General features: G+C 33.3%; 1 protein-coding gene and 1 long non-coding RNA gene across 4 annotated transcripts; both read right to left on the minus strand.

Annotated features, from left to right (window-relative positions):
* Positions 1-11,893: 11,893 nt before the first annotated feature.
* LOC143304479 (uncharacterized) lies at positions 11,894-14,349 on the minus strand. Of its 3 annotated transcripts, XR_013061141.1 has the most exons (7): positions 14,058-14,349; positions 13,438-13,981; positions 13,130-13,225; positions 12,775-13,053; positions 12,431-12,699; positions 12,251-12,347; positions 11,894-12,088 (listed from the first exon to the last, which is right to left on the minus strand). It is a non-coding gene; the product is annotated as an uncharacterized LOC143304479 (long non-coding RNA). The 3 variants fall into 3 exon arrangements; XR_013061139.1 differs by lacking the exon at positions 14,058-14,349 and having other exon boundaries at positions 13,438-14,035; XR_013061140.1 differs by lacking the exons at positions 12,251-12,347; positions 13,438-13,981; positions 14,058-14,349 and having other exon boundaries at positions 13,130-13,426.
* Positions 14,350-14,878: 529 nt separating this feature from the next.
* LOC143304480 (venom serine protease Bi-VSP-like) lies at positions 14,879-15,763 on the minus strand. Its single transcript, XM_076626968.1, has 3 exons — positions 15,489-15,763; positions 15,263-15,417; positions 14,879-14,934 (listed from the first exon to the last, which is right to left on the minus strand). Exons 2-3 carry the CDS (start codon positions 15,392-15,394, stop codon positions 14,896-14,898), a joined length of 171 nt encoding a protein of 56 aa, XP_076483083.1. The 5' UTR covers positions 15,395-15,417; positions 15,489-15,763; the 3' UTR covers positions 14,879-14,895.
* Between the last annotated feature and the right edge of the window lie 802 nt (positions 15,764-16,565).

Here is a 16,565-nt window from a genome sequence, read left to right on the forward strand (position 1 = left end):
GGTGTGGATCAAGTATTCGGGCCATACTAGACGCTATGCAGAAGCAGAACGAAATCAAGTTAAGAAAACTGTTAAAGGAGACTATTAAAGCAGCGACTAGTCGGAGTTATCAGGGTAGTTTAGTTTCTAATAATTTGAACAAAAGCTTGGAGAAAACAGACGTTACTGTAGGAAATGAAGAAATGGTTTTGAAAGAATTTTCAAAAGAATTGCAGTCTAATGTAGAAAATTCTTATGAAAAGAAAGTATCAATTGACGCCGCTTCACAGGATTATATTTTCATTAAAACAGACTTAATGTTTGATGTCAATAGCTCGACAGAATACCAGAAAGAGTCTGTGAAACGAAGGAAAGAAGATATTGCAGTATTGTATAATGATTTGTCACCATCTTCGTCACAAGATACTCAAAATTTACAAGAATGGTTTGACAAAAAAAGTAAAAGTTTAGGAGAAGCAGAAAAAGATCATAACAAGAAGGATAATATTTCAATGAGAAATATTTTGGACGGCGATACAAATAAAGAAAACCAAATTGAAACGAAGGAATTAGAAGCAGTTAGTAAATCAACTGCTGAAAATGATACAAAATCAATAGACAACGTTGAACAAAATATATCGTTAGAATCCATACAAAAAGCAAGAGATAATGCTTACAATAATGAACATTTGCTTATAGAAGAAGACCAAATGATGACAGCGAAAAATGCGTGTGACACTACAGAATCAAAAACTTCAGCAGATCTTATGTCGAGAAATTTAGATGCTAATACACAAGAGAAGTCTTTAGAGAATAAAGATGACAAGAATCCATCTCCATCTATGTTAGATAGTAGTAAACGGAGCAGTCGTTATAATGTTGCTGCAAAGCCTGCTACTTCGCCAAAATTTGAAGAAATTGTTTATAATCAAACCAGACAATCAAACACAAATAAAATTTTGCGAAGCGCTTTAAAGACGAAATTAATCGAAGACAAGTCTGAAATAATTAATAAACAAAAGGCATCGGAAAATGTAGAAAATAAATTTGCCAAAGAAGAAAAGAGAGGTGTTAAACAAAAATCAATTTCAGATAATGAAAACGAAACAACTGATACTCGTCAACGAAGGGAAGTTCTTTTAACGAACACAGCTAGTGATAGCGATAGGTATAAAACTGTAGAAAATGATAATGCAGTAACGGGTGTAATAGCAACTGATGAAGCGAAACATAGAGGCAGACCTAGGAGACCGGATAAAGTCGAAGTTAAAAAAGATGAAGATACAAGGAAGATCCTAGAAAATGAGAAGGGTGGATTAGAAGAACAAAGAAAACTCGAAGAAGATACAAAAGAAGAAACTGCAGAGACAGAAGTCAATTCAAAAGGTATATTAAATAATAAGTGCGATTTACTTGATACCGAAAGAGCTATTGAAATTAATGATACGGTTCAAGATATTAAATTTACTGAAGGTAGAAGCCGCACTCAAAATGATATGGAAGATGTAGTAGAAGATTCACAAGAATTATCTAATAAAACTAAGTTATCAGAAATAAGGATTGCACTTAACAAAATTGAATATACAAAAACTATTTTACGGAATAAAAAGAATTCATTAGAGAGAGAAAGAGGAGTAAGGAAAAAGAAGAAAATGTACAGACAGAAATTATTTCAAAAAATATATCAGATGATAAATGTGATTTGCTTTAGAAAAAAAAAAAAAAGAATATTATCCACAAACTACATTAGGAATTTATCTATTTTAGTGAGGAGAAAGAGAAAGGATAGAGGAGTTGATCAATAGACTGTGGATTTTGAAGCGTTTATGAAAAACTTACAATTTTAATAAAATATTCAATGTAAAGTCTTTGTTATAATATTCAGATAGATAGATGAAAAAAAACTGAATTTGCATAATTACTCATGGCTTATTGATCAATCATGCGACTCGTTCAGAGGTAACTCGAGTTGTAAAGGCGACAATTTATTAAAAATGGTATATCTGACGTACGATGCATTTTCTCATGTTAAACTATTTAAATAAGTATAAAAATCACGCGAAAAAAAATCTACTGAGAATAATGTTGAACTAGTTAATAATAATAAATCATATAGTGAAACACAAACCTTAAATCAAGATTTTAAGTTCAAAAAAAAAAAAAAAAAGAAAAAAAAGAAGAAAGAAGTTGATAAAATGACAGCAACATGTAGCAGCAGGCGAGAGAAAATAAGCCAAATTTCTAAAAGAAGAAACGATGCTCAAGAACTCGAAATTTCTCGAGTGGATATGCTAAACAACGAATTTAATGAACAGTTGAAAGAACGTGAAACAGCAATAGAAGACTTACATCAAATGTTAAAGCATCAATCGGAAATTCATAAAGTTACCTTAAATGAAGCAAGTTTGAAAATAGGAGAACTCTCTGATAAAATTAAATGTTTTAAAGGAAAAGATAGCCAGATACCGAAACGTAATGAATTACTCGAAGAAGAACAGAATAAATGGAGAAGTTTAGAAAAAATGATTACAAAAAAACTTGAAGAAGAAAAATCCCGTTAGGAAACAGCTGAAGACGAAGTGAGAAAGCTTTCCAAATATAACGAGCAACTTCTAAAAGATTATCAAGAAATCCATAAAAAAAAAAGAGAGAAAGGAAATACGCTGAGGTTGTTCATCATAATCACAGGTAAAGAATTAAACATGTACCTCAACTGAAAGATAAAATCAATCGACAGGATTTATATGCGAAGAACATAAGAACACAATATATAGAACAGCACAAGATGATCGAAAAGTTGAGAGCAAAAGGAAAACGTGTGCATAATAAAGGTAAAGAGAACACATAATGTATCTTCACCAGGGGCGCATGATCCAAAATTAAATAATAAAATAAAAGGTTTTGTTACTGAAAAGTTAGAGAGATTTCATGACAACAAAAGCATTGCCTGTGCAGAGTGCAGTGTATCAATGTGCACTAAAAATGCAAGCAACGTGACGATTACTTTTAGAACACCACAAGCACCACGAAAACACAATCAAGACCAAACAAGGTCAAGTTCAAAAGTGAAGTTACGTGAGCTTATTACTGCTAACGACCAAAAATTGAATTACGATCCCGAGCATCAACTCGCTGATCTTCAAGTAGAATGTTCCGACAAAGACAGGACGACACAAGAGTTCGAGAAGCACATAGAGGACATGAAGGAGGAAGTGCAAAAATTAGAATTGCAACTCGACGAGTTACAAAAAAAAAACACACACACACACGCACGTAAAAAGAGTTCAATCTTTTGGAATACAAATTGAAGAACTAACAATAAAATTAGAAGAAATAACATAAGTCACAAATATGAAGTTGACTTGCTGGAACAAAAAAAAAAGGCCAAACTTAATTCATGTGTTAGTAATTCAATGGAGGAACGTGAAGCTGGAGCTAAAGATGCAAAAGAGATAAAATGTAGTTCTTGAACCACAAGGACAAATAATCTGCCCTTCAATGTGAACTAAACGAACTAAAGGGTGAATATGAAAAAGTGGGTGATTTTGGATATAAATATGAAGAAGAAACTAATAAATTGAAACTGGATTTTGAAAAATAAGAAAAATGATCCTTGTCAATGAAAATAAATTTGAAATATTGCGTAGGGTAGAAATTGAAGGTAAAGTAAAAGATATGAACGAACAAAATAATTTTCTTAGAAAAGAACTGGAAAACGTCCAAAAACTTTCCAAAGATGTTAATAATCGCTTACTCGAGGCGAACCAAGAATTAAAAGATTCACATAGAAAACACACTCTTATTTGAAAATTGAAAAAAAAAGAAAAAAAAACATCAGGAAGAATTAGGTGATATAATAAAACTTCATGATGAAGAAAAATATAAACTGATACAGCATTGGTGTTCTGTAGAATGTCAAACTGCCATAAAGGGTTACATTGATGGAAAAGTGCAGTAAATATTTAAATAACAATCCATGACTTCTTAAGTAATTGTAACAATCTTGATGTTTTACTATGGAACAACTAGATGAAGTGCACAGTGACATTAATAAAGTAGAATCATCGATAAAAGTAGATGTATCTTCTTCATTAATATCAGAATCAACGACTGATATTATAAAGAATGTGCATGATATTCCAGAAAATCCAAAAAAAAAAAAATAAGTCACAGGAATGTACAGATAATACAATTCAAGACGGTTTAGTAGTAAATAAATGTGATGTAACAGATTTAAATAAAAACAATAAAAAATTTTTAAAGTAAGGAAAGTAGTGAGACAGAGAGCATAAAGAACGCTGCGATTAATGAAGTAGAACAAAAAATAATAAATAAGGACCCACAAATTGATGATCAATATAAAAAAAAAAAAAAAAAGATGAGAAATTTCAAGAAGAGCAAGCAGAGAATACAACTGAGATTGGAGATCATTCAAGATATGCAGGTGACACATCTTTAGATAAAGAAAGTACGAACGATGTTGAAATATTTAATACAAATGAGGGTGAACAAAACATTGAGAAACACAACGTTTGTACAGTGTTAAATATAGATACAGTTAGTGTTACTAATGCTCAGTGTCAAGCATTAATTAAAACACTTGGTGAAACTTTTGATGATAAAGCCCAAACATTGCATGTCACGGATACAGACACAGATTTGTCTAAACTAGTTGATAGTAGTTCAGAAGTAATGGTACTGACTGTAGAAACTATTATATATTAATGATATGAATGAAAGTACAGAAGAAAATATTGTTTTAACTGTACGTGAAAAGGATGCTGTTGTAAATTCCAATGAAGAAAAAAAAATGTTTCTGCAGAACAAAAAGGAATGAAGAACGCTGAAATTGTAAATGAAGAATTTAATTCGATAGGTTAAGCACGAGAAAGTGATGGAACAATTATAGAAGTAATTTCAACAGAAATTGTGGCCCAAGAAGTTTCTGAAAATTGTAGCCAGAAATACAATTATGACATATTAAATCATACAAAGACAAGAAACGATTCTATAACTCCTATTACCTCAGGAGTAATTAGTGATCTAGAAACTGCAGATGACATTGATATTAAAGAAAAGAATAACAAGAAACAACAAATGGAAATGGCAAGATTGATCTTTTGATAGTTCACATAAAATTAATGTAGAAAAGAAAATTATTCATAATAAAATTGTCGTACTTATACATGTTGCTAATACAGAAGGAAGGAATAAATCTATAAGTGAAGCAGATAAAGTGCGCATAACTAACAAAAGAAGTGTCATTCAGGATATCTTTGATGATTGGGGCATTGAAAATGCAGAAGATGACAGTCAGTCGGTATCCAAAGCTCCAGATACTGTGGAAATTGAATTGAAAAGTTTACTAAATGACACAAAAACACGAACTATAGAGGAAAGCACAGTTGTACTGGTTGAAGAAGAAATTACATGCATGGAAAAAGAACCAGTTGTAGATGCTGAAAAGGCTTTAGAAGTTGCTAAACAAAACAAAGAAATGCAAGTATCAAAGGAACAACTGGATAACAATCAAACTATAAAGAAACAACAAGATAGTATAAAACCATTACTCAAAGACCACTAACTCATTCTATATCACAGGCTGTTAGAAAGTCTACAAAAGATTCAACACGTGATACTGCGGCATTTCGTCAAACTTAGCAAATTATCCCTATTAATCGTAGTCGAAATTTAGCCAGCCAACAACCTTCACAGGTTGAAATAGCAAAAGCATATACCACGACGAAGAAGAACAAGTACAAGTCGAGCCAGTCAGAGTCCAATTCCATCGCTCCATACTGAGGAAACACTAAGATTTTGGAGGACCAAAATCAATCTAAAGAGGGGGGTATGTGACATCAATCACATCTCAACCTACATCAGTGATAATACATCGACGGTCGACTTTCGAACACTTTTGGACACATCACCACCTTATCATCATAGCATACACCAAGACTGTGACGCACCTTAGTCCACATCAGAGATAGGATATGGACCCCCGACCTTTGGACACTTTTGGATACATCACCACCTTATCATCATAGCATACACCAAGGCTGTGATGCACCAAAGTCCACATCAGAGATAGGATATGGACCCCCGACCTTCGGACACTTTTCTACATCATAACCTATACCTATCCCCTCAACATCCTAAAACCAAAACGTATATAAACCGAGACTTCACCCAGCTCGGGCAGTTCTTGTTCCTCTTCTAGTTGCTGTACTCATACAACCCCTATTCTCCGGTTCGGTGTTATTTTGTAAGTGTTTATAATAAAGTTTTATAAAGGAAAATAAGTAGTTGGGTTACGACTCAGCCTTCTTACTACCACCCAAGTACCAACTTTACGTGACAGGAGCCGCCTCGGACCTAAGACTGATAATATAGGACTTGGGTTAAGTAGTAGAAAGGTAGTCGCGATACACTGTGTGGTTTTTAATAGTTCTTACACACGGTGTGTACGCGAACCTTTCCCATCAAACTAGATTAAGAGTGGGGCCGCTCCACTGGGATACGTCGCAAGAGAGGGTAGGAGATCCGACCGGCCTTGGATACAGTGTCCGGCCGTGGGAGGGAGGAATCCGTCTTCAATGTCTCTGCCATGTACATAGCTTTGTTTCCCCCTCCTTCCATTGTGTCTAAGGCATGAGCCTGCTAGGTAAGCCTTACTGATGAGTCCACTAGCAGGCTCTGGACGAAACACACTTTTTTTCTTCTTTTTCTCCGTCTTCCTTCATATATCCGTGATTATTGTAGCCTGCTGGCTGTAGATGTCGCTTGCCGGGGTGTAGTACTGCTGTATTTCCTTCTTATTTAGATGTCGTGGAAGAAAAATCGGACTTTGGAAAAGTACGAGGCGCCAGGATTTGAACCCGGGATCCGAACGTTTGTACTCTATGGCGCTAACCACTGCGCTGCCGTCGTCCGACACTAGTTGGTTTCGAGTGGTGAGATTTGCGTTCTCGTGTGCCGCCACGAGAGGAAATCTCAGTGTGGGTGTGCTTTCTGAACGAAGAACGCGGATTCGTTGTCCACACTTTTCGTTAGGAAAGTGAGGGTGCCCATTGATTATAGCCAACGTTAATGAATGAAGATAGGAGGAGGAAGCCTCCTACCAACATGGCTCGTGGGTGACATTGTTTATTGGAAAAATAACTACCCGCTTTCTCCGTTATTTGTAAGAGTGCGCAATAAACCTAAGCATTGTTCTAAGGACCATCCATAAACCGAAAACACTTACAGGGTTAGAGATTCCTTCAAGCTATTAAGATTACGTCAAAGGATTCAGTTTATAGGATATAGTATGTAGTAGATCAGTATATAGTATAAAGTTTCAGACGGCGCACGGACCATCGTACGCGCCGTAACAGAGAGAGTTATAAGAATATACATAAAATGTAATTAAACATCGCAAAAGTAACTTAATTAGAAATGACTAGAATATATGATGTATAATATAATGAATTCAAATTGTCTAAAAAATATTACAAATTTATAGAGATTTTACTATAACATGTTTTTAACAGAAGCTGATACAGTTATATAGCATTTTCAAGCATTTACGAACATTAATGTACGAATTTGAAATTAGCAATATTGAAGCGCGGTACTCGGAAAGACGAATGTACATGGATAATTGTATGCACTAATCAACGATACGGTTATAATTGCATGCTTGATAGAAAAATATCATCGTAAAATTGATATGATTTCATGGAAACGCGTCTAACTTGGTATCTCGAAAGTATCTTAAGCAAACTAATTAGCGTGCCTGTTATGTCTTTTAAAATGTAAATGAACATGTAACAAAGAAACCTTCATCAATTTGATTCGCTTCAAACTGCGCAAATAAGTAGTATAAATAATATTTGTGATAGATTTGGCATCAATTCCATGTTTCCTTTAATATTTGCCTTTAGAAAGTCCAATTCGTTTCACGAATATACAAATTACTAAAAAAATGTCTATATTAGTAATTTATTTATTTTGCATTAATCGTGACATGTTAGTTGCATTATGTTATATGTAAACTACCACAGAGGAAAAATGATAATCTTTCAGTTATTAGTTTTCTGATTTTAATGTCATTTTATGAGTACTTTAACACGAGGTACTTGTGAATGAAAACAACCAATTAGGTCTAAAAACATAAGCCTGTTACCAAGACTCTTATTAAATTGAACAAGCTTTTCAAAAATCGAACGTGTATATTAACGCGAACTTATTATTTGACTGATTTAACTGATTTGACTGACATCCGAAATTGGTGAGATCATATGAAATTTTGCTTTTCGCGGTTCGGTGTATAAGAACGCGTCACCGATTGCTCAACTTTCGATATAAAAAGCGGATCAAGTCTACCGGATCATCCTACAGACACGCATTAATTCGTAAGAGTTAGTCATCATCTGGATAATAATTATCTGAAGAAACTTTCAACGTGAAAATATAAAATTTTCATTGATTACATATTGCGTTCGCCATAATTGAAAAAATGGTAAACCTTCGATCTCATCTTTCTAATACACATTTTCTTTACCTTGTGATAAATAAATACTTGGAAATTTAGGAAAATTTTCAGTGATCATTTTAAGGAATTTGACAAATTTCCAACGAGACTATGTGACACCGTTAGGTAAAAGTGATTCAAATGTAGTAGCGATATTAAACGAGAAATCTATAAAGGTGTCATTAGAAATTCTAAGAATGTCTCTGCATCTTTCTCTTAGGTATCACGCCAATAGTTTTCATTACCGTGATGTAATATTTATCATGCTTATTTTGTACGTAAAACGAATCGTTGGAATATTCCCGAAGCTAACGAAGCATTTCCCAAAAGTTAAACCGAAGAAATTAACGCGAATAGTTAAGTGAAATTTTTCCATTAACTTGCTGACCAACCGGCAAATAAAAAATCATAAAAATTGTTTCAATGTGTTGAGGTCACGCATAACTTCTTTTTTCATTGACGATTACCAAACAGGTAAAATTTCGAAATTGTACGAAGGCCACGTGACCAGATCGTATTGGAATTTGAAGTGCATGGAAAAAGACAACTCGAAGTACAAACCTTGAGCTGTACTACTCGAAGTACAAACGTGAACTAATGGATGCAGAAAAGCAATTAACGCCAAACATCCGAACAGCATCTTGGAGCCCGTCATTGTTCTGAAATAAAAGAAGTGACGAATTAAAAAGACGCAGGACTAATAATAATAAAGGAAACTTAGTTCGTATTATAAATTGAATTTACATCAGAAAAGAAGCACGATCAAGCGAAACAGATCGTAGAAATGACAAATATCATCGATATACGTTTCAGTGTAATTTCACTTTTGAAAATTATTTAGTTTAATACGATCGTATTCATCGCTCTGAAACTTTCATTGTGCTGCAATTTGTGCTGCGTCTTTTTAATTTCTCTATCTTTCTGTGTTTTCGGAAAAATTACTTGAAAGATTAAGAATTGCTTGCCTTATTTTATTTTCGATTAGTTAGGATTTGATTATTCCAGGTAAGCTTTATTATTTATAACAGGTTTTATCACTTGTTTATTATTTAGGAGTTTGTTATTTTAGGATTAGTACCTTTTAGGATTTCTTATCCTTCGAGTTTCTGTTTCAGATATCTAGGTCTATTTCAAGATGTTTTATTACATTAGGATTATTTATTCGATTAAGATAATTTAAGAGTTTCACAATGTACAAAGAAATAATCGCGTGAAATTTAGATTTATGCTTTAAACGTATTAAACACGCGGTAATTTCAATGCCTATAGCCTCGAACGTGTTCTGATTAGTTGTGTCATTGTCTGTGACATTGAAATCACAAAAATCCATTGCAAGTGTGCTGTCATGCAATGTGGATGTAATTGGGTTTTTTGGGTATTTCCTGTATCATCTGATTTGTACAGTACTATTTTAACGCAAGGACAGGAAACTTATTATATATTTCCCGTCCATTATTTGAATCGTTGTGAAGTGTAACGAATTATATTCGATTCGAGGAGATGTTAATGAATTACCCATTTCATATGTAATTACATGGAAATAAAAATCATTGCAAAAATAATTGATCTAATGACAACGGAATTTCCAATATTTTTTTGTTTCGTCACGTCTTTTTCATAATATATCTTTTATAGGTACGTGATTTATTAATCGTTCGAATGGAAATAATTATTCGTATAATATTCAAATGATTCTAGCCATAAAATAAATTAAAACGATACCTGTAATGCAATCTGCGTATGACGTCAACCTCGATCTATGCTTATACAAGAAATTTTATCAATCAATGACTAGATATACAATAATCAAATATTATAAAATTTCCTGAAAACCTTTAGGTGTTAATATTAAGGTGTGAATATCTTTAATATTTGCAAGTTATTGTTTAGCGCTAATTAGTTAGAATGTAACAAGTGATGTACCAGAATTGAGATAATTAAGCCACACGAACAATCTTATTTAGATCTTTTTAATTTTTTAATTCTCTTTTGCTCTAATACTTCGTAAAATTAATCTTCATTAGCTACTACACTTCACAGAATAACAAGAGATAATTTTTCTTATATAACGTTTCATTCATAAAATCTATCATTAAAGTATATCTTCATAAAAATATCATTCCATACTAACGGTATATTTGGTGTCATACGAGATAACAGTTACCAGTGATGACATATGTAACTTTATAAAGATATCTCGTTTTATTATATATTAAAAGAATGTACTCATTGCTGCTATATTTCAGATGAAAAAAAGGAGGCAATGATTTTACAGTAAAATCGTTCGTTTACAACTGATTCATTTACATTTCATGATAATACTGTGCATTCTGAATATGCTATGATTTGGTTTAAAATAATAAATAGTCCATTCTTGCATACTATTGCTCCAGCTTTACTTGTATTTTCGATATTGGTATAAATAGAAAGACAATTAATGTCGTTCGAGTCTATTTTCGGATCATTTATATTACGTTTAATCCATATAGTTATTATATGAGACATAGTATCGTAAAATTTGAAAGAATAAAACGTTCGTACAGGAAGTACATTTTATAAGAACTCCAACAAATCTGCGTGTGCACCTAAAATACAAACTGATAGTGATTGTTCATAAGTTTATATACATTATCTAATGTCAATCGAAGGTATCAATTCTTTCTCTCCATAAGAGTACTTTTTCATTTATGTGTGTTCAAAAATACATGTGTTCAACCGTGAAGCATATGTCACCTACAACGAAAAAGAGTTTTCCTATACTTAATATTTCCTTTATATACCTATGAAAGTCTATTCTTCGCGTAGTATGAAATTATGAATAAATCTGGAATATTGTTCAATCTGAAAAGAAAAATAACTTATTGACATCATTCATTGATACGAGATTCAGAATGTTTGTTTTGTCTTGCAGAAAAAGAAGGCAGCCCTTTCTTTTAATGTGAAATAGAAAGCGAAAATTTGAAAACAGATTTTTTGGAAATTTACTTGCAAATATCGTTTTCAATATCGTGATTTTCTTCCCAATGGTACTGTACTTTCAAATTTTCCAGTATCCCTCTAAAAACAAAAAGTCGAACCTCGTTATTATTAACGTAGGCATTACAAGGAAGAGAAGTATTAGAAAGCAGCTCCTTTTTATTATGGATTTCTTTATAATCATGTAAATAAGAAATTCCGGAAATTTTTTCCTCAAGAATTTAATTCTTGTGTTTTGATTGATAATTATTACACTGCATACTAACTTTTCGCATACTGTTCGCGTCTAACAATTTCCTAATAATAACTACTTCAAAATTACATATGTTCTTGCACGAATTCAAAAGTACGTATGATACAATTACAATTGATTCTAAAATAATAATTATTTAAAGATATTAAGATACTAATTAAACGTTTCACTATATTTCAAAATCTGGAACAACAAATTTTTATTTATAAAAAATGAAACTGTGTTTACATATTCTTTGTCATGATGCTATTTCTTATTACCATGTCGACATTTTTTAAAATTCATTTTGTTATCTCTACGCAATATGTAAATTCATATACTGCTTAATATTTTTTACATATTATCCATCCACCGCATGATATCTCCTGAAAAATCAAAATATTAATGTTATATTATTACAATGCTTCTTAAATTTCAATTTTTGACAAATTTGAAATCCAATATATTTTGCACAATTATTATTTATCAAAAAATTCTAAGTTAGTAACTTTCTTTTCAAATGGCAAATAACATATACTTTGACTTACCTGTAACTTTTTGCTCCTAATCATCATTTCCTCTTATAGAACATCATTATTGTTCTTATAATTACTACCAGTGTCATAGATATTGTAGTGGCTACAACTGAATTAATAGAAAATGATAAATAACTGTGTATAACACTAACACATAACTGTGTATAACAATGACACATAACTTTTACTTACATATCAGTCGATAAGGGATTACTGTGATATCCTGTTGATGTTTCTTAAGGCACTTGATTAGGTGCGATACGGTATCATTCCTTATGGTATACTGTAGATAAGTATTTTAGAAAATAACAAGAATAAATCTAAATTATTCAGAGGTTCCAGTTTCGGCTTAGACATAAATACAGGACCATTTGCAAAGAAGAAAGGGTGCGTTTCTACAGCCTCGTTATAGTAACCATGAATACCAATCTCTGAATTACTGGTTACTAAACATAAATATCCTATAAAATTTAATATATTTCTTTAATTTTTAATACATACATGAGTTAGTAGTTCTAAATTATGAATCATCCTACCTGTGATATTACACTTTTCCTTATAATATCATCACTCAAGTGAACAACATTAAGATCATGTAAACCATGTCATCCTATCTTACTGTGAAGATACTTAGTTATGTTATCTAACATTATAAAAATATCATCAAATTCAAGTCCTTTTATTCACATCACATGGTCACGACGATCTGGTTCTTCGTTATATAATGTTCTAAAATTTGTCATACATATAGGATGTACAAACCGTGATATCAAGGTATCAGTTCTTCCTTCCCAAGGGACAGTTTCATTAAAATTCTGATAGAATTAAAAATTAATTATTAATATTCTAACAATCATATATGTTAAATACATTATAGTCAACGATATATACCTGAGCGAATGTAGGGGTGATTCCTTGATAATTATAAATGTCATCAGCCCACATCATTGTGCCACTTCTTTGTACTCCAGCCTCTAGATTAACAGCCTAAACAAACATACAAAATTTTATAGAAGCTGTACAAAATATAGTATATACGCGCAATATTGAAGCGTTCAAGGGGATATAAAGGTAATGTACATCACATACACGTGTACTCTCATGCAACAAAATACAATTAGATTTAATAGTATAAGCTCTTTTATTCATCATAATAGATTGGAAATTTAAGTGTCTTACGAGGGTGAGTAAAAAGTTACCCGCTCTGTCGGTGTAGAATTTATTTTAAGCAATTGTCAAAAAAGACATACATCATTTTTTGACATAATCACTCAATTTCTGTATACACTTTGTCCATTTGCTGAAGGACCTTCGTATTTTCTCATTAAAAAATGTTTTGGGCTGAGCTGCGAACCACGAATGCATCGTCGTCTTCACCTTTTCATCAGCTTTCTCGGCATCCATCTCGCACAAACTTTTTAAAACCCAAATCTGTCGTGCACTATTGCATAAGCAGAGCCGTGGCTGATTTGCAAATGATTTGCCACATTATCCAGCGTCACTCGTCTATTCCATAGAGCATAAGTTCATGAGCACGTTCAATGTTGTCATCGTGGATGTGGACGGGCGTCCAGCTGTTTTTTCATAACACTTGTGCGATCTTCTTTGAACTTTTGTGCCCATTCAAACACACTTCGTGACAAAACACTTTCTCCATAATGTGCATTAAATCTTTGATAAATATAGGCATCAAACATAACCTCCGACCACAAGAAACGAATCACAGCATCCTGCACTGCTTTCCTGCAAATCACCATTGCAAAGCGCCATTACTCGCGCAACGGTCACAAACGAATTGACGTAACACAATGAAACCTACGCAGCAGCACTGAACAGATATTGACGTCATACGAAGAGTGCAGATGGATCAATACGGTCGACAGAAGTTTTAACTATCTGGAGTGCGGATAAATTTTTACCGAGAGTCGTATAGGAATCTATAATCTGTAAGTACACCTTTGGCTGAATGGAAATTTCTCTTACATATAGTCCAAAATGCAGAAACAGTGTATTGAATTGGAAAGTGATAAAAAATAAGTGAAGTATCGAGGTTGCATGTGATTGCATGAGTACACAGGACGTTTTTAGCGAATAAAAAATAATTTTGAAAGACACGAGACTTATCTTGTATTTTATGTACTCTCTGTGTCCGAATTTCCAGAAGCTCTCTATCTTATGAAGTGTTTTAGATTAGCCGGAAAATTTTGTATGTACATACAAGAAGTATACGATCTAAGTGGAATATTCCATTATTCTCTTGATACAACAGAAACGAAATTTACAGAACTTCTCAGAAAGTTGGTTTATTATTACCAAATTAATAGAATTAATATACGTTTATCATCTTTACATACCTAAGTCCTGGAGGTTTATCGTGCGTAAAAAATTAGTGTCGTTTCAAAGTTACATTTCGTACATTTTAAGCCTATAATTTGTAACGTACAAAACAATGTAAATTTGAGCTGTTTCTTATCTCCACAATAAGAAAATCCAACTTTACGTTTTTTACACAATGATATTTATGGAACAGTAATATCATATTATTGCATCGCTTGGAGAATGAAGTCAAGGTACGATGTGACCCTAGTGTAAACGCTGGGATACCCAGCTGTGCCGCACTTATAAGCATAAGACACAATACCTATTAAATACGAGGTTCATTCATGTTGTATCAGCAGTGGTCCGCCGCGGTCAGCCTGAAAGGATCGTTAAATTTTTAATCAAAGATACTGAAATATATCGATCGAATTGTATTGAAATTATACTTATATACAGTAATAATCTTCTATTGATTTGTGTATTGAAATACTCCAATTTATAATGTACATGTTATATGTATTTTGAGCAAAACTAAGATTAGAAGGAAATTAGATTAAATACCATAATGAGGTGTGAGAAGTGGGCAAGACTATTAAATTGTGTTTATCTATTATTTCTAATGTTTAAGACGTCGATTTGATGTTAATTCGAATTGACGTGTCTTCAGATACCGTATAGTTTGTAGTAACTCTATAACTTAATTACCGTACAAGAATCCTCTCCACCCTGAGCATGTTCGGCGCATATTATACCATCAGTGATATCAGGTGCATTAGGAAATTTGGAATAAGCTATTTTGCATTCGGCGTTCTTAATCACTGGCATTTGTACTTCCATTAATGCATTACGTCGTGGTCGTCCTACGAAGAAAATAAGAAAGATATTTAAGACTGGAACTGTTTAATTTTATTATAAAATTGATATCACTTACTATGTCTTAACGTTCCCCATCCAGCAACAAGGGGGTTATAGCCGACGAAGTTGCTCTTTCGTAGGGGCTCTTTCGTACAAATGGGATATACGTACCCTGAAAAATAAAAAAATAAATGAAAATGCAGGAAACGAATGACCAAAAGTATGAGAAAGAATTGTACACGCTTTATGACACAATATATGTGTACAGTAAGAAATTTCAGGATATGATACTTCAGTAATACTCAATAGCATATATATACACACACACACACACACACACAGATATATATATATATATATATGTCGGAGATGAAAGAACAGCGGAGCCTTTGGAATTTTGGATAATCCCGCAACATTGTAACCTAGAGTCTACTATAGCTGTAATTGAACAATTGTAGTTATTCAACCCGATTGTAATTGTTCGAGAGTCGTGATAATGAGCTTGGGCTCGAGGCGACAGTCAGTCGCCGAACGTAGCCGCGGTCACGGGATGAACGTTTTGCCTAACAAGGTATGGAGTAATTCTATAGCTCTCCTTAAAAGAAATATTCGGGGCGACACGAGACAATAAACATTCCAACGGTTTCTGTCCCGTGGCTCGCCACGTGCAGACCCTATTCTTCGAGTAAGATGATTGCCAGATGTCGATGCGTCTCCGCAGGACATGTTCGGCTAGCCCGAGAGCCCGTTATAAATCTTAAGGTTTAGTTAACTAAAGTCCTTCAAACAGACAAACAGTCTTTGTCCCAACTACGGGAAGATAGGGGAGACATATTTTTCAACTAGTGGCGTCTCCCACTAGCAACTTTCCCTCGAGGGCGGCTAACATCCTTTTCTAACCACCGATATGGAGATTGACCAATTAGCAGCAACGCCAATTTCCCTTACTTTCTGAACGAAGGCTTTTCTCGACGAATCCGATGATCTCGTGTCCTTAGACACACCCCAATATAGTTTTTCTCTGTGGCATCATCGGGACAGGAAAGGCATTCTCGTTCGCGATCTCAATGATGAAAGGAGTAACCCTTTACGACCAGTGAATATCACGCATCCGACTTAGATTTTGTGAGTACGTTCATCTATCATCCCGTCG

This window comes from Bombus vancouverensis, unplaced genomic scaffold (assembly GCF_051014615.1).
Source record: "Bombus vancouverensis nearcticus unplaced genomic scaffold, iyBomVanc1_principal scaffold0037, whole genome shotgun sequence".
In the NCBI taxonomy this organism is placed as follows: Eukaryota; Metazoa; Arthropoda; class Insecta; order Hymenoptera; family Apidae; genus Bombus; species Bombus vancouverensis.